General features: G+C 37.8%; 4 protein-coding genes, 2 long non-coding RNA genes and 2 other non-coding genes across 10 annotated transcripts; 2 read left to right on the plus strand and 6 right to left on the minus strand.

Moving 5' to 3' along the window:
* Positions 1-3883: 3883 nt before the first annotated feature.
* Positions 3884-5963, minus strand: LOC148692861 (uncharacterized). Of its 2 annotated transcripts, XR_015953119.1 has the most exons (5): positions 5756-5963; positions 5429-5533; positions 4984-5193; positions 4688-4792; positions 3884-4243 (listed from the first exon to the last, which is right to left on the minus strand). It is a non-coding gene; the product is annotated as an uncharacterized LOC148692861 (long non-coding RNA). The 2 variants fall into 2 exon arrangements; XR_015953118.1 differs by lacking the exon at positions 5756-5963 and having other exon boundaries at positions 5429-5747.
* Positions 5964-5966: 3 nt separating this feature from the next.
* Positions 5967-7244, minus strand: LOC148692862 (uncharacterized). Of its 2 annotated transcripts, none has more exons than XR_015953120.1 (3): positions 7127-7244; positions 6346-6731; positions 5967-6254 (listed from the first exon to the last, which is right to left on the minus strand). It is a non-coding gene; the product is annotated as an uncharacterized LOC148692862 (long non-coding RNA). The 2 variants fall into 2 exon arrangements; XR_015953121.1 differs by having other exon boundaries at positions 6346-6750; positions 7127-7225.
* A 2903-nt stretch (positions 7245-10147) lies between these two features.
* On the plus strand, positions 10148-13683 carry LOC137741459 (vicilin-like seed storage protein At2g28490). Its single transcript, XM_068481164.2, has 4 exons — positions 10148-10746; positions 11620-11798; positions 11907-11987; positions 12481-13683. Exons 1-4 carry the CDS (start codon positions 10296-10298, stop codon positions 13477-13479), a joined length of 1710 nt encoding a protein of 569 aa, XP_068337265.2. The 5' UTR covers positions 10148-10295; the 3' UTR covers positions 13480-13683.
* A 1899-nt stretch (positions 13684-15582) lies between these two features.
* LOC137741937 (protein disulfide-isomerase 5-1) lies at positions 15583-19005 on the plus strand. The gene is made up of 5 exons (XM_088679244.1): positions 15583-15801; positions 16244-16302; positions 16377-16552; positions 18516-18621; positions 18706-19005. The coding sequence occupies exons 1-4, from the start codon at positions 15682-15684 to the stop codon at positions 18608-18610; spliced, it is 450 nt and encodes a 149-aa protein (XP_088535370.1). The 5' UTR covers positions 15583-15681; the 3' UTR covers positions 18611-18621; positions 18706-19005.
* Positions 19006-19294: 289 nt separating this feature from the next.
* Positions 19295-20105, minus strand: LOC148692863 (elongation factor Tu C-terminal domain-containing protein). The gene has a single exon (XM_088679242.1). It carries the CDS (start codon positions 20103-20105, stop codon positions 19605-19607), a length of 501 nt encoding a protein of 166 aa, XP_088535368.1. The 3' UTR covers positions 19295-19604.
* Positions 19295-21047, minus strand: LOC137741933 (elongation factor 1-alpha). Its single transcript, XM_088679243.1, has 2 exons — positions 20586-21047; positions 19295-20487 (listed from the first exon to the last, which is right to left on the minus strand). Exons 1-2 carry the CDS (start codon positions 21045-21047, stop codon positions 20107-20109), a joined length of 843 nt encoding a protein of 280 aa, XP_088535369.1. The 3' UTR covers positions 19295-20106.
* Positions 21048-21239: 192 nt separating this feature from the next.
* Positions 21240-21320, minus strand: LOC137743949 (small nucleolar RNA SNORD25). Its single transcript, XR_011069555.1, has one exon. It is a non-coding gene; the product is annotated as a small nucleolar RNA SNORD25 (small nucleolar RNA).
* Positions 21321-21446: 126 nt separating this feature from the next.
* LOC137743950 (small nucleolar RNA SNORD25) lies at positions 21447-21527 on the minus strand. Its single transcript, XR_011069556.1, has one exon. It is a non-coding gene; the product is annotated as a small nucleolar RNA SNORD25 (small nucleolar RNA).
* Positions 21528-21867: the final 340 nt, after the last annotated feature.

Raw genomic sequence — 21867 nt, forward strand, 5'->3', positions numbered from 1 at the left:
ATGCTGCTTTCCAATAATGCAATCCTCACATTTCTTTGAAGGAGTCTGAATTTGAGGTAGTCCTCTTACCATCTTCTTTTGCTCCAAGGTCTTCAATCCATTAAAGTTTAGGTGCCCATAACGATAATGCCATAGCCATGTTGTGTCTTGTGTGGTTGAAGTGAAGCAAGTTTGATCATCATGTGGAATCTGTGTGTATAGAGGGAACATCCGATTTGTTGTCATTTTGGCTTGTGCAATAAGCCCCTTCTTCGGATGATGAATCTGACAGTTGTCTTTCTGAATAAGGATTGCAAAACCCTTTTCTTGTAGCTGACCAAGACTAATCAAATTACTCTTTAGTTCTGGGATATAAAATACGCTAGTGATTGTTTGCATGCTACCATTCAACCAAATTTTAATATTCCCTTTACCCATAACACAGATGCTAGAATTGTTTCCAAGCTTCACATTTTCTCTAAAATTTTCATCTAGATCAGAGAACAAGAGTTTATTACCACACATATGATTGCTGCAGCCGGAGTCTAAATACCAAGTATCACCTGATGGGTTTTCCTTTTTGTCGATGTAAGCCATTAAGAGCATTTCTTCTTCGGTCTCAGCAAGATTCACCTTAGCTTCCTTCTCTTTATCAGGGCATTCATATTGATAGTGGCCAAACTTGTGACAGTAAAAGCATTCGACACTTGCCTTGTCAAATTGTGCTCCTTGATTGTAGGAAAGTTGGCGTCCTCTGCCTCTGCCTCTTCCTCGAAAGCCCCCGCGTCCTCTACCTCTGCCTGGAGATGTTCCTTCATCAGTGGTGATCTTCAAGGCTTGCTCCTCCACAACATGACTAGTCATCCTCTGCTCATGAACCAACAATGAGCTTTGCAACACATCAATCGAAAGATTGTCAATGTCATTTGATTCTTCAATGGAACACACCACATAGTCAAATTTTCGGATCATTGAGCGAAGGATTTTCTCAATGACTGCAACATCTTCCATATTTTCGCCATGAATACGCATCTTATTTGCGATCACCAATGTCCTTGCAAAGTAATCATTGACTGACTCTCCTTCCTTCATGTGGAGAATCTCAAACTCTTTGCAAAGAGCTTGAAGTTGGGCACGTTTCACTCGTGCTGTACCTTGATATTTCTTCTTCATGGAATCCCAGATATCCTTAGCAGTATCCTTCTTAAGGATGGTTTCCAGGATGGCACGATCTATTGCTTGAAACAGGTAGTTCTTTGTCTTCAAATCCTTCAATCTTTGCTCCTCCAATGTCTTTCTCCGCGTCTCTGTCAAGACAGCCCCACTAGCGGGCTCTGCGATACCGGTTTCAACCAGAGTCCAATACTCCTTTGATCGCAAGAAATTTTCCATTAGCATGCTCCAATGGTCATAGTGACCATCAAAGCGTGGAATAGCAGGTTGCACAAAATTGTTTTCAGACGCCATTGAGTCTTGCTGCTGCAAGATGAAAGCTGCTGCTTTTTCAAACCAGGCCCCAGTGGGGGGCTCTGATGCCAATTGTTAAGAACTAGAACTTTGAAAGGTAACGAGTGCAAAAGTCTGAGAGAATGTTCTTCTTATTCAATGACTCAAAACACCGGCATAAATAGCCATTCAGGAAACAAGCAATCAGAAAAATAAGCAACAAAATATCCCACGTCTAACAACCCTAGACTTTTGGGATTCTCCTAAAGATTAGGTCAAACACTAACCATGTTCCCTGACAAATAGGGATTATTAGCAGAAGCAAATTAACTCAATAGATCAAATAACAATAACAGATAAATATCCAACATTATGATCATAATCATTTATATTATCCAACAACTAAAATCATAAATTGCATCTCTACTGTCGTGGAAAACCCTATGAATTTGTATGTGTTGTTATTTTGGTTGTGTGATCAATTATCGCAATTTATTAATTTCGTAATTTAACGAAAAGGTGTTTGCATGTATGCATTGATTATCCATAATACGTATCTCTATGGTGTTTCGTGATTGAGTTAGGCAGGTGATGATTAAAACATATTTTGCCTACATTGCTTGATTATCCCATATTATTGAGATAGTGATAAAACTCAAATGTATCTGAGTCTTCTGAGGCCGTCCTTCCTCTTACTGGGAAGAACAAGCCTTATTTTTTATGTTATTTGGGTAAAATGAAAGAAACTTGTATTACAATATAGACCATGTCTTTTCATACAGATTTTCTGTTCATTTTATAGGAATGCAGTCTACATAGAAATATTTTAAATTAGGGTTCTTAAAGGTTGAATCAAAATTCAACATCTACACCTTCCTAGAAAGTTGCAAAAAGCGGTGAAAAGAGACGGTTGCAAAAGTGGAAAATTGTGCGATTGAGAGATGTCGGAACCATTGGAGAGAGGACGAAAATGGGTTGAGGAGAATCATGGATGTGGAAAAATAGCAGAGGGTAGAGGAAAATGAAGGTCGGAATCGAGCGGCGCGCTGTTTGGCGCCGGTTTGGATAATTTCACGAATGGTTAAATAATTTCTTACAACCAATATCGCTTTCACAACGTTGGGTTGAAAGATGTAAAAACAATTTTTTTTAAAGGATATGTTGGTTCTTCAATGCATATTTTCAAGTACTCTTTATCGAATGAGGATCCTCTTCGAATCCTCTTCGTGAGGATTCTAAGGATTCTAAGGATTCTCAAATCGTGTCCATTCATCGTATATCATGCGGTCATAAATAATTTTAAATATTTTATTTTAAATTAAATATGAATAGTACCTGATGAAAAATGACTGCATGATATACGATGAACAGACACGATTTGAGGATCCTCATGATCCTTACAAAGAGAATTTGTCAACTAAAAACTAAGGAAAATACTATTATATTCTTCCATGAATAATTAAAAAAAAAATAAAATCATAATCTATCATCTAATTTCACAAAATTTATTGACAAAAAAATAGTATCAAAATAAAATTATGAGCATTAAAGTAATTTCGCACAAAAATATTTTTCTTCTTTTTTTTTTTTCTTTTCTAACCCCATGTCAACAAAACATAGCTATATTTTAAAATAATAAAAAATAAAAATAAAAACTCCCATATTCTCTCTTTTACATTTCTCTCCAACTTATCTTTCTTCCATGTACTTTTTTTCTTTCAAATTTTTTATGTGTGGGCTTCATCTAGTGCTAGTATATAAGTACTTTAGTATAAGTGCTTTCTGCAAAAAGAAATCTCAAATGGATCCTTAATGTTTGAGATGTTGAATACTGGAAAATAGCCTGCATTGGGAATCTTGGGATGATATTAGAGCCAAGCCAAGTTTCACTATGCATCTTGGTTGTTCTCCGATTGGCTAGAGCTCGTAATAGTTGGTATTAGAGTCAGGTAAATATATCGAGTCATTGAGTTGACATCAGCCTAGGAGTGGGTTCAAAAAATCGAAAAAAATCAAACCGAACACTATAGTAAGCTGAAAAAAAATTGAATCGAAATCCGTTAGTTCGGTTTTGATTTCAGTGGTTTGGAAATCAAACCAAACAATCCTTAAAATGACACCGTTTTACTTACACCCATCTAAACATTGTTGTTTTATTTTATCCTATGACATAAACGTTGGGGTTCAGAGTTTTTCTCCCCACGCCTCACTCTCCTCCACCTCCAGCCCTCTGCACTCTCTCACTCCATGCTCCTCCTCAGTCCTCACCGTGCCCCACGGCCCGGCCTCTCCTCTGTCTGCGTCTTCGAGTTTTACAGGGAAAAGCATATAGGCTTATCTCATTGAGTAGTTTGTGGTGGTGATAACTTGACACCCAAGTTTTCAAGTTCTTGACCCATCTGACTTCATCCGTTGAGCATAACTTTCAGTACAAAACAACTGAATTTTAGAATATCTGTTTGACGAAACAACAGAAACGATACATTCAATGTACATCCTAAAGCTCATATCTGAATCAGAGACGATCATATCAGTGTCTTTCCAAAAGGTATAGTTCCAAGTATTTCAACATGAACAAACATTTACTTGAACTATAATTGAAGTCAGGGAAGCACGCTGCTTATCTTTTCAAACATTGAATAATTCCACAAGTCTTTTTTTGTTGTTGTCAGCAATGATTCGTGAAATAATATTAAAAGGGGAACTTGCATTTCCACCACATGTTTTCACCGCTTGCAATAAACTATTAATTAAAAGAAGCAAGTTAGCCTCTTTCACCATGTATCCTTTGTCAGATTGTACGTGTCTTCCCATCCACCTGCATTAGGAAAACATGCAATTGTTGTTTAAACAAAGCTCTTGGCAAACCTCCACCGCCCATACAATAAGGAAAAACAATATAATAATGTCAAACTACCCCACTTGCAGCCAAATATCTTTCCAAGTTAGCCTTCTTGCACATTAATCCTCCAAATGACATATTTTACCCAAATGGCCCAAATAAGTGAAATGGTGCACATTTTAGGTGCAAACAGCTACGAAAAGTATGGAAAAGTGTTTTGTACTTTGGCAAGTAAGAAAAAGGTTCCATTCATCTAAAAAAAGGCTGAATTCTAGTTCAAGATGATATCAACTTTATGAAATCCCAAATTGTAACTTGACTATCAAACAGAACTATGATTTTAAAATGCCAAAAGTCGGCTAATTCATGCAGAACAAAACCCCAAATACTACCAAATCGTAACTCTATTTGAATGCTTACCTCTTCTTCAAGTTTTGCATGGCGAGCAATACACGCTTCCATAGCCTTACTCACTTCTTGTATGCCACAAAGGAAAACAAGCTCCATGTTTCTGTCATACCATTGCTATAATGGACATGTAATAAGAACAGATCTAGGTCAAATGTCTTTCGAAATCGTTAAGTTGGATGGACAGAAAACTTACATTAAACCCTCTTGCAAAGTAATAATAGCATTCAGATTACTAAAGTTAATTATTCATAGTTACTACTACACCGGCACATTGCAAATACTATCTCGAAAAAACAACCATATACCATGGTTTCAATGTCGATGATAGTAAAGTACGTGACACTCAACCCTTTCTTCCTACACAGGTGCAACGAGTCAGCCACCCGAGTCATCTTCTGGGCACTCTTCAAACCTCAAGCATCCTTGATATTGGGTTCAGACCAACCTGATAACCTGCTCTTCGGATCCCATTTATCTTCAATCAATTTGACACGAACTTTAGCTCTTTTTACAACCTGCCCAAAAATATAATCAGATTGTAAATGTTCGTAGGAAACGTGGAGGTAAGGAAAGGTATGGAAAAGTGCTTTGTACCTTGGGAAGAAAGAAAAAGGTTACATTTCGTCTAACGAAAGCTGAATTCTATTTCAACATGACTACCAAATTGTAACTTCACTACCATAGGAATCGGCTAATTCATGCAGAACAAAACCCCAAACCCCAAATAGTAATCGCCTTTTGAATGCTTACCTCTTCTTCAAGTTTTGCATGGCGAGCAACACCAGCTTTCATTGCCTTACTCTCTTTTCGCTTGCCAACAAGGAGAACAAACTCCATTTGTCTTTCACACCATTCCTGTCAGTGACATGTAAGGAGAACAAATCTAGTTCTAAGTATCTTCTGAAATCATTAAGTTGGACGGACAGAAAACTTAAACTAAAACTTCTCACAAAGTAATAATAGCATTCAGATTACAGAAGTTGTTTATTCATAGTTACAACTACACTGTGCCCATTACAAATACTATCTGGAATTAACGACCATATGTGGAACTTGGAAGCATTTGTGAACACACACCTGAGAAATGGGGATTCTCAATCTGATTCTGCCTCATTTTCACTTTTCCAACTGAAAATTATTCAAATTTCAAATTTCTAGATCAATTATTTTGCTTTACACTCATACACCGTTGATGTGTCGTAAAGAAAAGCAGCAAATTTAAATCAATCTATTGCATAGAAACCATTGCAATATCATCGCTATACAATTCAAAAATCGATCTCAAACGTTCAATGTAACCATTCAAATCCATTACCATATCATTAACAATCAAACAACAAAGTTTCAAAAACTACAAACATAAAGCGAAACCAATTTTGCAAAAACCTCAAAAAAAGAATCCGAAAGCCAATAAATTCCATGCACTGCCAGTAATGTCGGTGACAAGCAAGCCCTTCCTCCTATACCAGCGCAAAAATGATTCAGCCACCTGAGTCTTCTTCTGAGCACTCTTCAAACCACCCGAATGCTCAAAATCGGGTTCGGAGCAACCCGAAAGCCTCCTCTTTGCATAGCCCTTCTCCCAATAATGAGATAAAATGTTGTAATGTAAATTATCTAAAACACCAAGTCAAGAGAGGATAAAAATTATAAAGCATCAGACTTACAAAATGAGAAGATACGATATTTGGGACCGGGGAAGTAAAAAGGACCCTGTGTACCAGTCGATCTTCAAATCCAGCATTTCGAGCAGACTCAGAATTCAAATGCAGATGATTATAGTCACGTCTCACTTTTGAGTACCCTATGACATCTTCATTCGTGAATACTCTAGCTTGCTTTAATGCATCTCCAGTTCCAAGAAAACTAGCTGGTGCTGACAAAAGAAAAAACCTCTCAAATAAGGTAGGTTGACTGAGAGCAAGTTCCGGCTGAGCATAATTGTAAAGGGTTTATAAACGCTGTCCGAAAGAGTAGCACCCCAACAAAGTTATGTTCATTTTTGCCTTTACCAGATAAGTGCCGTCCACTCCAAAGAAAATGCAGGTCTTGCCTGCACCATCAAAGTACACCTTCAATTCACGTAATGTTTCAGGAATCAGGATCATGGGCAAATTAGTTTTCGCGTATATTGCTAGACTGAAGTGAAAGCCTTCATTTTTTCCTCATATCATTCCTAAGTTGCTTGTACTAGGCATTGTCACAAACGATTGGCAGGCATAAATTTCCACAAAACATTAGATATACCCAGTAAATGTTTGCTAGGATCGACCCGCGAGATTCCAAAAGCTACAGATGATTCGTTATTCATATATGAATGTCAAAAACATTTCCGGTCGAAAACTAAACAAATGAAAATATAAAATCTCCAAGCAGAACATTAGGCGTTTGGAAAAGCAATATGCATAAAGTTGGGAATGCGAAAACACGGATTGGGTTGATTTTTACCTGATATTGGTCGCCTTAAAACAAATGCATCACTTGGTCTTTGTTTTTTTGGAGAACCGAAGAGAGGGACTGAGAGATACAAGGCCGACGAAACTAGCAAATGGGTTGCTAACTAAAGGCCTGGTTGGTATTCGACTTAAATTTAACTTTTTAAACTCAAAAATAATTTTCAAGCTTTAGAGCTTAAAAACTTGTTTGATATGACTATTTTTAAAAAACTAAACTCTAAACTAACTAAAAAATATAGTCTATTATCTAAAAACATAAAAAGTAAGTTTTTAAAATTTTTAAACGTAAGCTCACTCCTTTCTTTTCTTTCCCTCCTCCCCTCTCACTCCAAATCTATCTCTCTTTTCTTCTCTATCTCTCCTTTTCTTTTTTTTTCTTTTTTTACCTTTTTCGTATTTTCTCCGATCCATTCTCTTGAGTCTTTCTCTCACTCTTCTTCCTCTCTTCTCGTCCAATCCTCTCTCTTCTTTCTCTTTCATTCAATCATCTTTTACTTTATGTCCTCCTCTCTACTCTTTCTCCCTTTCCTGCGACCCCCTCTGTTTAGATCTCTTTATCTAGTTTAAGTCATAAGATTTAAAATTTTTAAATCGCAAACCAATCAAGTTTTTTAGTCTTTAAGAAAATTGTTTTCAAGAAATGTTTTAAGAAATGATAAAAAAAATATTCAAATCATACGAAACATGCTCTAAGCGTTTTATACTTTTTCTTCATTGGAGACCTCTTCAGCGACGGAATGTAAAATATCCATACTATTCACCGGAAAGATGTAAATAAAAATATATATTCACATTCTTTTATATCTTTACGGTAATCTCCGCAAGTTAAAGAGAGAAAAATAAATGAAACCAAATATTTTTATCTCTTTAGAGATGCAAAGTGAGACGTAAATACATTCATATTTATATCTCATTCTCGAGATGCTTAGGGCCGGTTTCGAGTACCTTTTAAAATAGAAAAAAATAATTTTTTACAATCAAAAGCATTTTTAGCAACGTTTGGTTTAAAGACTTATAAATGCTTTTAACATGTTTCTTAAAAAACCAAATGATGGTTCTTCAAGACGCATTTCAAAGTGCTTTTTTATAAAATTACTTACATAAATTTTTAGTAAAAATTTTAGAATGTTAATAAAAGCTTTGTAGTTTAAGTGCTTCTCGCAAAAGAAATTCCAATCGAATTCTTAATGTTAAGACTCAAAAATTGCAAGTTTGAAAAATAGCCTGCATTGGGAATCTTGGGATGCTATATGAGGCTATGAGCATCGTATTAGAGCCACGTTCCACTTTGCAACATTGCAACTTGGTTGGTTTCCTGTGGGCCAGAGCTCGTATTAATTGTATTAGAGCCAGGTGATAGCATCGAGTCGTTGAATTAATACGAGCCCTTGCTCCCCGAAATCTTGCTAAAGGAGAGAAGGGCTACCGTCGAGACAATATCCCACTAGATACTCCTTATATACCCTTTTTAATTGGGCAACTTCTACATATGGGATTGAATCATTGGGTTATGATTTGTTTAAAAGTGCTTTTAAAATGTCTACATGCGCTTTTGATGAAAATGTTTTTGGAACCACTACTTAGTAAAACGCAAGTAAATCCTTAAAAATCACTTGAAGTGCTTTATGGGAGAAGCACATAATCAGTGTTTTTTCCAAGAGACACTTCAAGTGCTTTTGGAACCCAAAAACATTTTCTCTAAAAGCGTTTTCAGTCATTTTAAAGCACTTCCAAATAAGCACTTAGTGTTGGTGGTAACTTTACTCTCAAGTTCTCATCCCACATAAGTTTTACACACTCATTTTTACTTCTCGCACATCTTAATTTTCGACTGTCTAGTCAAATAAATTAAAAAGACCAATAACTAAAAATTAACTAGAACGCACGGAAAATAAAAATAAGTGTGCGAATGACACTATGCTTTTCAAAATTTTGAGTCAAAAGTTATATTTGCCTGCAAACTTGATCAATCTCTCTCATGCATCACTAATGTTAGAGTCATATATGACTTTGGAGTTATATAGGTCGAAAGTATTATAGAGTCGCAGGTGCATCCACCATAATTGATGATGCAAAAATTATATGTGACTCGATCCCTTTTTAAAACATAAATTAAAAGTTAAAAGTTAAATTTAACTTTGTATGCATTGTGAATGACATAAATTGCATCATATTTATAGATCTCCAATACACTATGTTGATGTACAAAATCAGGTCGATCACATAAATTCAATTGTAAATCACACATACACACAAGAACACAATGATATATCGTGGTTTACTTCAAATTAAGGTTATATCCACACTGATGTTAATTTGATTTCACTATGTAAATGACTAATGAGGGTTGCATCGTACACAGAGGCTAGAGAGGCCATTTTTGTCATCCATCTAAAGTGAGGGTGAAAGATCATTTTTATGAAACAAGGATTTTTTAAACCTTTTACATGCATCATGGGCTAATTAGTGAAGCCCAGATACGAAGGCTCAATATATGGTATAACATAGTGAAATGTTAAAAAGTAAAATATACTATTCTAAAGACAAATATAAAGTCATATCCAACTATATATTTGAATCTAACAGTTAAAAGTGGGTACTCCCCATTTCTTGAGGACAACAAAAATGAACTAAACGTCAAACCGTGATGACCCTCTAAATCAATGGAAATTGATATCTATACACAGATAATGAACAAATCACTGCGAGTTTAAAATTAGAATAAACTCTACTAAAAGATGATGCAAGAAATGCATTACTCATAACAAAAAATCTGAATTGTTTTTTGAGCTTTCGACAAAGAAAGAATTGTTCTTTCAAGAAAGAGTACGAGTATAACGTAGGTTGGAAGAGATTTTTCAATGTGATCACAATACGTGATCATGTGTTATCGTATAAATGATTGGATATATGTGTTAAAAAGTTAATAAATTAAAATATAAAAAATTTATGAAGTTTGGTTTTTCTTTTTTCAAAGGCGTGAAGTGATGTGTGTCTGTCAGACTCACACTCTCACAATGTGTTCGAATATTTCTCTTTCAAACACCAAGTGTGTCTAAGCCGTAAACCGCCAGCAAACCGCATAGACTCTGCATGGCCGACACGCGTCCCCATGCTCTTTCCCTCCCCTCTATATAAACCCCACATCTCAGCCTATCCTAATGGCTTCACAGAAAGGTCATCACGGAGAAAGCAAAACAGAAGAAAAAATGGGAAACAAAGTGATGACGTTTGTGGTTCTGATGCTGGTGATGTGCTATGGAGTTTCAGTGGCGCTGGGGTACACTGGTGATCAGGATGAAGGTTGGAGGAGAGGGACGGAGGAGAAAGAAGATTGGAGGGAGGAGCAGGAAAGCGGTGGGAGGAGGAGGCCGGAAGAGGAGGAGGGGCATTATCCGGAATCGGGAGGGGAAGAATCGGAAGAAGGTTGGTTTTTGCTGCCACAGGCAAAGCCGGTAGTGAAAACTGCAGCAGGAGAAATGAGAGTGGTGATGAGTGCGCGCAGCAGGGTAGTTGATAAGCCCATGCATATTGGGTTTATTACAATGGAGCCTAAGTCTCTCTTTATTCCTCAGTATCTCGACTCCAATCTCATCCTCTTCGTCTGCAGAGGTAATCTTATTAGTAATCACTAATTAAGAAGATTTTTTTTCTTAATCTGCGAATGCATGCAAGGATGCAAAAACTGGTTTACTTTGAAAGTAGTGAGTGAATGATACCATTTAGATCGACATCAACACCAACATGCGGTCTTACAAATTTATAGTTTTTTGTTAATCGAAACGATGGTAGATTTCATTGAGAGAGGCGAGGCCAAAACAGCCCCAACCCCATCAAGAAGGATCCATTACAAACAGTCCTCGAGGACAAGATCAATGATAAAACTAGGAGGGCAGACCAGCCAATCCTGGCGGCTACCGATACTTGGTGTTACGAATCCTTGTTTAATGATATCGACTCTTTGATGAGTTGCTTAATCTTCCTTGCTCTATTTGCTTCTTCTTTTTTTTTTTTTAATAAAAATTGGTTTTAATTTCTTAATTAACTGAAGCGGATGCATGCAAATTGTGCAATTGGTACTTCCAAATTGGCGAGTGATCACATCTTTGATGGATTGCATCTACTTAATTTTAACTGGTTTCTTCTTAGTTAGTTGATTTTACTTTTTGAATTTAAATAATTTTCTCAAATGTTTTTCAATTTAATTAGATGTATGCAATATTGCAATTGTATACAATGTGGGACTTCCAAAATGGTGAGTGAGTAGACAATGGAATCCTAATATTTATTTATTTTCTTAATTAATTACATTTATTTTGTTTTTGGTGGATATTTGCATTTAGTCTTGTGACTTGAATTTTATCCATGCAATTGTGGAAAGTAGGACTTCCAATTTTTTTAGTGAACAAAATTCCCTTTGATGGATTGCTTTTGAATCAGATTCTTATGAGTTGTGGAACATGAATTATAATTGTTTGCTTGCAGGAGAAGTAAAGGTGGGATTGATCTACAAAGATGAATTGGGAGAGAGGAGATTGAAGACAGGGGATGTGTATAGAATTCCAGCTGGGTCTCCATTTTACTTGGTGAACGCTGGAGAGGGCCAGAGGGTTCACATCATTTGCAGCATTGACACATCTGAGAGTTTGGGAATGGGTTTGCAGGTACATAACAGATTAGGGTTATGGTAATTAAAATTTCTTAATTAGGGTTATGGTAGTTCAACATTTCAGTATCTATAACTAATTTGGGTGTTTTTGAAAATAATGCAGTCCTTCTTCATTGGTGGAGGAAGCAACCCACAGTCTATTATTGCTGGATTTGACCGTGAAGTACTTGCAAATGCCTTCAATGTAAGCACATCACAGTTTTATGATGATTAATTCCTAAATTTAAAATTGCTACATATTATTGATATATCATCATATTTTCAGTAAGAATTTGTTCATATTGATATCTGAAATTCACAAAATATGTGACACCAACTCTGGAATACATTTTTTAATCAAATTTAAGCACGTGACATGTGAAATGGTGGTTGATTTTTCCAATTTGTCCCTTAAAGGAGACTCGTGCACACTTTCACATGTTTAATTTTGACTAAAAAAAGGAGACTCGTGCACACTTTCACATGTTTAATTTTGACTAAAAATCTAACGTAAGTTGGTGTGAGAACCAACGTGACACTTTTTGTCAAACTTGCAGATACTAATTTGAATGGATTTTTAATTTGGATACCAAAACTACAATTGGGTGTGCACAATTTTCTCTATGATTAACAATAATCCTAGAAACCAAATTTGTTTACCAAAAGTTAAAGACACAAATGTGTGTCCAATACTGCAGGTCACATCATCAGAACTAAGAGAGATGTTCACAAGTCAACAACAAGGTCCAATCGTCTTTGTGCCCGAATCTTATTCGCCAAGTGTCTGGTCAAAATTCCTCCAGCTGAAACAGCAAGACAGACTTCAAGAAATGAAGAGTATGTTTGACATCCAACAAGATGATCACCAAGACAAATCAGAAACATGGTCATGGAGGAAGCTCTTGAACTCAGTTTTTGGCGCTGATTCAAACGACAAAAAGAGGAGGCGAGATGACTACGATAAGGGCAAGGGAACAGGAAAATCACCAGACTCTTACAACCTCTACGACAGAAAGCCCGACTTCAGAAACGACTACGGATGGAGCATGCAGCTCGATGATTCTGATTACTCACCGTTGAAACACTCTGGCATCGGCGTTTACCTTGTCAACCTTACCGCTGGGTCAATGATGGCACCGCATGTGAATCCGAGAGCGACAGAATACGGCATTGTGTTGAGAGGCTCCGGAACACTACAGATTGTGTTCCCAAATGGGACACAAGCCATGAATGCTAACATAGAAGAAGGTGATGTATTTTGGGTGCCAAGGTACTTCCCATTCTGTCAAATCGCATCGAGAACCGGCCCGCTCGAGTTGTTTGGATTCACAACCTCGGCGCGGAAGAATAGGCCTCAGATTTTGGTTGGTGCGGCGTCTGTTCTTCAGGAGCTCAAAGGACCCGAGCTTGCAGCTGCTTTCGGCGTGACTGAAGACCGGTTGAGGAGGTTTGTTGATGCTCAGCGCGAGGCAGTGATCTTGCCTACGGCACAAGCAGCACCGCCGTACAAGGAGGAGAGGAAGCCGCCGAAGGAGGAGGAGGAAGAGAGGAGGCAGCAGCATCCGGAAGAGGGCGAGAGAAGGGGGGATGCGGGAAGGGGCGAGGAGAGAAGGGAGGATGACAGAAAGGATAAGGGAAGGTTTGAGAGGTTCGACAGGGTCCAAGAGGCGATCAAGAGTGTCACGGGTTTCGATTGAGAGACTCCGGGTGGTGAATAAAGAGTCTGGTTTTGTGGAGTTTCTATTTCTCAGGCTTATTTAGGAGCTTTTAATTTGTTCATGTTTTTATCTTTTGTACTTGGTCTGTTTTTTTTTTCTTTTTTGGGATAAAAGTCGTGGTGGTTTTCTGGGACCTTTGCGAAGGAGTTGCTTATTAATAAGAACTGTAGGACTTTCTGCTTCTGTTTGGTGCCTATCCTAATTGCTTGCTTTACGATTATTTTTTTTTTTTGTTGGGCGCTGAAAATCCTTGATGCAGTGTGAAATGGACGAGTGGGATTTGTAAACGGATAACGGATGAGCCTGGCAGACTTTGCGGTGACATAATTCCAACTCGTACAATCATAGTGAAAGGCACATTGGTGCAGATTTGACTTGTGTTATTTGCGGAGTGCAGGGAGAGTGTGATTCATTTGATGCGACATTGTCCTTATGCCATGTGTGCTTGGTTAGCGTCACCTTTGGGGCCTCCGCCGAGAGGTGAAGCTAGTACGTCCATGAAGGACCGGGTCCTGTCTCTAGCCTCTAGCCTTAACCAAGTTGATTTTGATATTGCTCGTATCAGAAGTCGGAAAACGTCTTCTCCCCTCTTCAGAATGAGGCGTTGGTGGTTAGAGAAGGGTTTATTTTGGCGACAGGAAGGGATTTACACAATGTTTTGATAGAAAGCGACTCTCTCCAGATCGTTGCCGCTTTGTAAGAGGCTTCTCCTGATTCGTCCCATGTTGGACCAATTGTAGAAGATGCTAAGGCTTTGGTGGCTGGGATATCTGGAGCTCTCCCTACCCATGTTCGTCGTCAAGCAAGTGAAGTGGCACTGGCACACCGCTCTTGGTTCGAAGAGCCTCCTGACCTTATTGTAGCCCTGCTCTATGAAGAGTACAATAGGTAGTCTGTTGGTGCAGCCGTATGATTGCTGCTGTCTAGCTGCTAGCTGTCTATACTAATGCTGTTCTCATGTATTGTTCCCTTGGTTCAATGAGAAGTCCATCTTTTCAATCAAAAAAGAAAAAGAAAAGGAAGCCCTCGGTGCATTCTCGACGTTCATGGTGTGTTTACCAAAGGGGATTGGAGTGGGAAGAAGCGGAATCGCACTCCTCCTGACATCATGAGCACCACCATCACACGGGTAATGCTTAGGTAATTACTTTTAAATTTGGAAAGTGTTATTGGCACTTCAAAAATCACATTCTACACTCCTCACAAGTGTATTTTTCTTTCTCCAAATATAGAAAATTTGGAGTGTAGAATGAGATTTTTGGAGTGCCAATAAGAATTCTCTTAAATTTTGGCCCAATAATATTTTAGCACATATTTTATTGTTTTAAAAAATAATAGATTTTTTCTGAACTTTAAAAACAAGAAACACGTGACATCTTTTGATTGAGCCAAATCAAAAAATGAGTATACGAAATTTGAGTACCTAAGTATTATTCCCACGATATCACCCTTGCACCTTCATGACAATATATTTTCTCACAAAAACTGGTGGAGGTACAGAAAGAATTTATATGAGAGAGTGTGGTGGTGGCGCTGAAGGAGAGGAGGTGGTGGATATGGGCATCGACATTTCTTTGCCTCTCTTTGTTCTTGCTGGGCCCTTTTCTGTGTCATTTAATTCAATCCATTTGTGATAAAATAAATAAAAATAAAAATAAAAACATATATAAATTATTTTGCACAAAAACATTTTACCAATCGCATTAATTTTCATTTTCATTTATGTGAATTAGTCAACGGTTAGCTTTCAAGAAAAAAAAAAAAAAAAAGAGTCAGGCTCGTGCTGTTAGAGGAATTGATCCTTAAAGAACCGCATATTTTGACGGGATTGTACACTTTTATGTCTCGCTATGTGAATTATATAGATGAGTTTTATTTCTACTATAATTTCAAAAAAATTTAGTAAACAATTTTATTAAGAATTTAATTTTGACTCCATCATATTTCAACTTTTTTTCAATTCAATTCGTCTCATTTTAATCATGAACTAGAAAACGAGCTGCATCAGAGGCGCGCTACATCTGAGTCACGTGCAAGGCATGCTTTTCCTTTTGGCCAAGTGCAACGCGAAAACGTTAGGTATATGAATCTGGTACGAAACTGAAGCTGGGAGAGAACTTGACATAGCTTCGTCCGTCAATCTTATTTTCACGGAAATTTTTTATAATTTTCTCAGCAGCGATGAAAGCCGGCTCTGCTTCTCTAGTTTTCATCCCAGTTCTTCTCTTTCTTCTTCCAATTCTAACAACATATACCGAAGCCGAGGTTATAACCCTAACCGCTGACACCTTCTCCGACAAGGTAACAACTACAAAACCCATTCAAATTCTTCATTGATTTGCATTCAGTTTCACAGATCCAATCTAAATAATTTCACAGATGCAATTTTTCAATTTCTACACGCAAGCATATATAGTTAGGGTTTTTAGCCCTAACCAGATCATATTTTTCCTTACTCATCAATCCCTGGTGGTCTTATCAATGCTAATCCCTAGTTAGTTTTTCCCTTTTTGTCAATTGCGTTTTGATATCGTATCGGTGACAGAATTAAATGGCGATTGAGTCTGCGAAATCGGACTGGAAGTTGAAGTGAAATTTTTTATGGGTTGAGTTTTATAAGAAATGTATGTGTTTTTTATTAAGTAGGTAGGAGTTTGGAAAGATATGTCATGCTCGCTGATTAGAAATGTATTTTCCCTTGATCACCTTGCTGATTGTTTGTTTGCGTATGCGTTTTTCGTAGGTGAAGGAGAAGGACACGGCATGGTTTGTGAAATTTTGTGTGCCATGGTGTAAACATTGGTAAGTTACTCACATCTTCCGAGTTTATGATTAAGTGAGATTTGTTGGATTGTAATGATAACATTTGGTTTCAGTAAGAACTTGGGTACATTGTGGGAGGACCTTGGGAAGACAATGGAAGGTGAAGACGAAATAGAGGTTGGGGAGGTTGATTGTAGTACGAGTAAACCAGTATGTTCAAAAGTTGACATTCATTCATATCCTACGTTTAAAGTATTCTATGATGGTGAAGAAGTTGCAAAATATCAAGGTGCGATTTGAATTTCTTTTCTGCTATATCAGTTGTGTTTTCATCCATAGTCATCTTTGTGCTGCATAAAATCTTTTCTATTTGATCTACTCAGGCTTACTAATATCACTTATACGATCACATTGTAATCTAAACAAATGCACTTCCGATTTCTATGAAATTCCTGTTTAAGGGCCTTGTCTAGGAAATGGATTTCAAGTGCAAGCTCCTCGCGGGCTTGGGCACGTATTTACATGATCCACCGTCCCCTAAAGTTCCTGTTAGTAATAACTTCTGAGAATAAGAAATTGTTCATATCTATCTATTTTCTATTCAGATCACTAGCGCTTGCATATTCATTTTCATTCGATACAGATTCATTCGGGAAATCATTATAATTTATTTTGGGAATATAAATTGGCCATTACGTCCGCTATTTTTGTAATATCATTCATCTTCCAACAACTTGTCATCTTAGATGTATAATAACAACACTGGAAATCCATCACAATTAAAAAGTCCTAACATTTGGCTACGTCCGACATTGAAAGAGGTAATATTGCAGCCTTTTTTCTTTTTTGGTGGAGGAGGAATGTGAGATATAAATTGCAAGAATGTTTTGAGTGGTGTTGTCTTTAGTGTGTACCTGTGAAAGATTTGCCTGCTTTGTTTAGTACAGTGGTGATAGAGATAATATTTGTGGTGACTGATCCTTGGCTTATGTAGTACTAGCCTCTCCACATGCGCGTGAGCGCGTGCGAGATGCATTTTTACATCATACATGCGTGCAAGATGCATTTTTTGCATCATAAGCGCTACGCGCCCCAAATATGTCTTTCTTTAGATATTTTTATATTTCTTAAGTGATTATTTTATAAATTGTGCTTGTGCGCACATCATAACAATAGTATCTACATACTTTTATAGACGCAATCGTAAAACAATATGAGATTGTTATTTATGCAATCGTCAAACAATATGAGATTTTGGGTGCAAGTTTATACTTGAAGTTGATGAACAATAGTATGTAGATGTAAATAAATAAATAAAATAGACGAAACGTCATTGGCTAATATTGAAACCCTAACATGTAGCACCCCTAAAGATGTCTTACATTAGTTGTTTTCATTTTGTTTAGTGAGGTAGTTGGACAATTACAACAAAATAAAAACAACTAACGCAAGACGTTTTTAGGTGATGAAGGAAATAAAACATAATTAAGTCGCGTGTAAAATGCGTGATAAAAGAGAAGGTCCTTGCACACACGTTCAAAGAGGTTTGTAAAAAATAAATCAAGAAATATAGCAAGGAACCAAATAATAGTGTTAAGGAAACGAAATAAACAATTAATCTATGACATTAAGTTTAAGACTAAGAATTCATATGTATCATCTTTTCCTTCCAGCACTACAAAATACAACTTACTCTAATACATTAATAAATGTGTTACTAAAAATTGCTAAAGATGAGTAAGTAGGGTTTGTGCTTCATAGTATAATCTACTATTTTTCTTGACAATGTCTTACAATTCCCATTCCACCTACATACATAATATTGGCTGGCCTTGTTTACTAAGAACAAGGTGACATTAGTTCTGTTTACCGTTAGATTGGTGGCCATGGTTAAGAAAAACAATTACTATTATTTCCGTGTGACGTACGGTATGATACCTCAGATTATAGTCAAATACCTAGGTTTCAAAATATACGTAAACTACTCAGGTCCCATAAGCAAAATATAGGTGATATCTAGATGATGGAAATTGCATCTGTAGGTGTCGGCAACAGGTAGGTACATCGCAACTGTGGCGTCCCATGCCGATGTACAATGTCATCTGCAATTTTATCTCCACACGGGGTTGCATTATTGGCATGGGATGACTCGGTGGCTGTGTACCCGTGCTATGGATTCATTTGAAGTAATGTATTAGACTTTCTATAGTATAGTATCTCACCTAATTATTGTTTCTTGTACAAATGATCAGGGCCGAGGGATGTTGACTCGCTAAAGAACTTTGTCTTGGAAGAAGCTGAAAAGGCAGCAACAAAGGCGCAGCTTGACAGTGATAAAGAGTTGTAGTAAACTATCAGGTAAGCAAATTGTGAAATCTACTACATTCGAGATAATTGTTTGCAAAGAATGATTTGGGAAATATTAATCCCACTGCTCCTCAGGAATTGATGTGTATGTACCAATATATGCTTTTATGGACATCGACTCAGCTTCAGTAGTTGGGTTCGGGCACAACAATTTTGACTCGGGATGACAACTCCAGTGGGGCAATTGCTAACTACAACTGATACGTACGTGGGGAAGAGCAGCTTGTATTCATAAATGAAATTCAGGTGGTAATTCTCACAGGATATTTTGTTTGGGTGTTGGATAGGTTGGTGGAAGTGTCCATGTTTAAGTTATTACTGATTTAAATTGATCACGGAATGTTCATGTTTGGATTTATAAGATGTTTTGGAAAACGGATATGATGCAATCGCGTTACAAGAGATGTTCTCATCGCGTGCAATGAGAACACCAACAGATTGCTATTATCTTCATCAAAAACAACATGTACGACTTCATCTTGGCATTGCAGAGTAAAGTATTACTGCACACAGTGGCATTCACCGCATAAATACTCGGCACACCCAAAATTCAAATCGAAAAGGCATGTCACAAACAATTTGACGCATAACAAGAAGTTATATATCTGTTCTGGTCGCAAAGGAGTAGGCAAAGAAAACATAAAAGCAAAAGCAAAGACAAGAATTTAACACAGAAGCAAGTTTAACAACGATTGCAAACATTTATACAAAGTTGTCCAATCACCAACTACACGACCGATTTCAATGTATAAACCAACAAAAAACCATAACGAATAGCATACAACACAGCTTGCCGAGCAACCAGAATCGCTTCTAGCCGCTCAGCTCCTCCACAATCCTTGCAAGCAAGGCAAGAGGGCTACGATGTAAAACTTGTAAAACCTGTCCAACTCCGAGAGTAGGCACAAAAATGGAAAATATACGACATTCGACAAAACTGATCTAGCTAAGGGCGGACAATAACATAAAACACTTCACTTCTTCTTGGCTGCGGCCTTGGTCACCTTGGCACCAGTTGGCTCCTTCTTCTCCACACTCTTGATCACACCCACAGCAACGGTCTGGCGCATGTCTCTCACAGCAAAACGTCCAAGAGGCGGGTACTCAGAGAAGGTCTCGACAACCATGGGCTTGGTGGGAATCATCTTAACCATACCAGCATCTCCGTTCTTCAAGAATTTGGGCTCCTTCTCAAGCTCCTTACCGGATCGCCTGTCAATCTTGGTCAAGATCTCAGCAAACTTGACAGCAATGTGGGAGGTGTGGCAATCCAGCACTGGAGCGTAACCATTTCCAATCTGCCCAGGGTGGTTCATGATGATGACCTGAGAGGTAAAGTTGGCAGCCTCCTTTGCAGGATCATCCTTGGAGTTCGAAGCAACATAACCACGCTTCAGATCCTTGACAGCAACGTTCTTAACATTGAACCCGACATTGTCACCAGGAAGAGCCTCCTGAAGAGCTTCATGGTGCATCTCAACAGACTTGAACTTCAGTGGTCAGTCCAGTGGGACCAAAGGTCACAACCATACCAGGCTTCACAACACCAGTTTCAACTCGTCCCACAGGCACAGTTCCAATGCCACCAATCTTGTACACGTCCTGAAGTGGGAGACGGAGGGGCTCGTCTGAGGGCCTCTTGGGCTCATTGATCAGGTCAAGGGCCTCAAGAAGGGTTGGTCCCTTGTACCAGTCTAGGTTGGTGGACCTCTCAATCATGTTGTCACCCTCAAATCCAGAAATGGGGACAAAGGCAATTTTGTCAGGGTTGTACCCAACCTTCTTGAGGTAGGATGAGACTTCCTTCATGATTTCATCGTACCTTGCCTTTGAGTACTTGGGAGTGGTGGCATCCATCTGCAAAATTCAGAAATAATGAAACATGAGTTAGAACCGTCCACAAATAAGTACAATCATAACGACTGAAATGTCCACAAATAATGTATAAGACCCACCTTGTTGCAGCAGCAAATCATCTGCTTGACACCAAGAGTGAAAGCAAGCAGAGCATGCTCACGGGTCTGACCATCCTTGGAAATACCGGCCTCAAAACCACCAGTGGTGGAGTCAATAATGAGGACAGCACAATCAGCCTGGGAGGTACCAGTGATCATGTTCTTGATGAAATCACGATGTCCAGGAGCATCAATAACAGTGCAGTAGTACCTGGTAGTCTCAAACTTCCACAAGGCAATATCAATGGTAATACCACGCTCGCGCTCAGCCTTGAGCTTGTCCAACACCCAAGCATACTTGAATGACCTCTTGTTCATCTCAGCAGCCTCCTTCTCGAACCTCTCAATGACATGCTTGTCAATACCTCCAAGCTTGTAGATCAAGTGACCAGTGGTGGTTGACTTCCCAGAGTCGACATGGCCAATGACCACAGTGTTGATGTGAACCTTTTCCTTACCCATGATGGGATCTCAGCAAGTTATCTGAAAGTACAGAAAACAGCAATCATCAAAACACAACAGGCAATTAGCCTGAATGAAATATACAATCGTCTCAGTGTGGCCAATTCATCATCAAACAATTAGGCAGACAGCATATATTATATGAAATTAAATCCAAATCAACAATGTACAAGTATTTATGGAAATATAAAATTGAACTCAGTCCCTTAGATGTTCTTAGATATGCGATCATTACCGCAAATCATTACAGGTCTGAAGGAATCATCACAGTTACCACAAAATAAGTACATATTTACTAGGATTTACAAATTAAAAGAAACAAAGATAAATTTTAATTTAATTTAAAAACATGCACAACCAAAAGTTAGTTGCTACAGTGTTCCTAAACAAACGAGAAAATTGAACTCAGTCCCTTAGATGTTCTTAAATCTGCGATCACATCCGCAAATCATTACAGGTCTGTAGGAATCATCAATGTTGCAATCAATTTACTGAACCCAAATGCATAATATTTCTAAATGTAACAAAATTAAACGTTTTAAACACAAATTTCGAAATTAATTTATGAAAAAGTTTAGTTGCACCAATAATCCTCAAATAAACAAGGGAAAATTCGAGGTAAAAATTTATGGAAAGCAACACGATTAATATTGCTTCAAGGGAACGAGTCACATGGAACTGATAAATCCACAAACCAGATAATGAAGCCTAATATAGTAAAAAAGATAAACCCGAATCTGATTAGATCTTCCCGCATCTGATACAAGAAGCTAAAGGATTTGCATGCACATTCAAGAACCCAGTTCATAAATCCTCAAAC

This window comes from Pyrus communis, chromosome 11 (genome assembly GCF_041283825.1).
Source record: "Pyrus communis isolate YQ-2024b chromosome 11, ASM4128382v1, whole genome shotgun sequence".
NCBI classification, from domain to species: Eukaryota; Viridiplantae; Streptophyta; class Magnoliopsida; order Rosales; family Rosaceae; genus Pyrus; species Pyrus communis.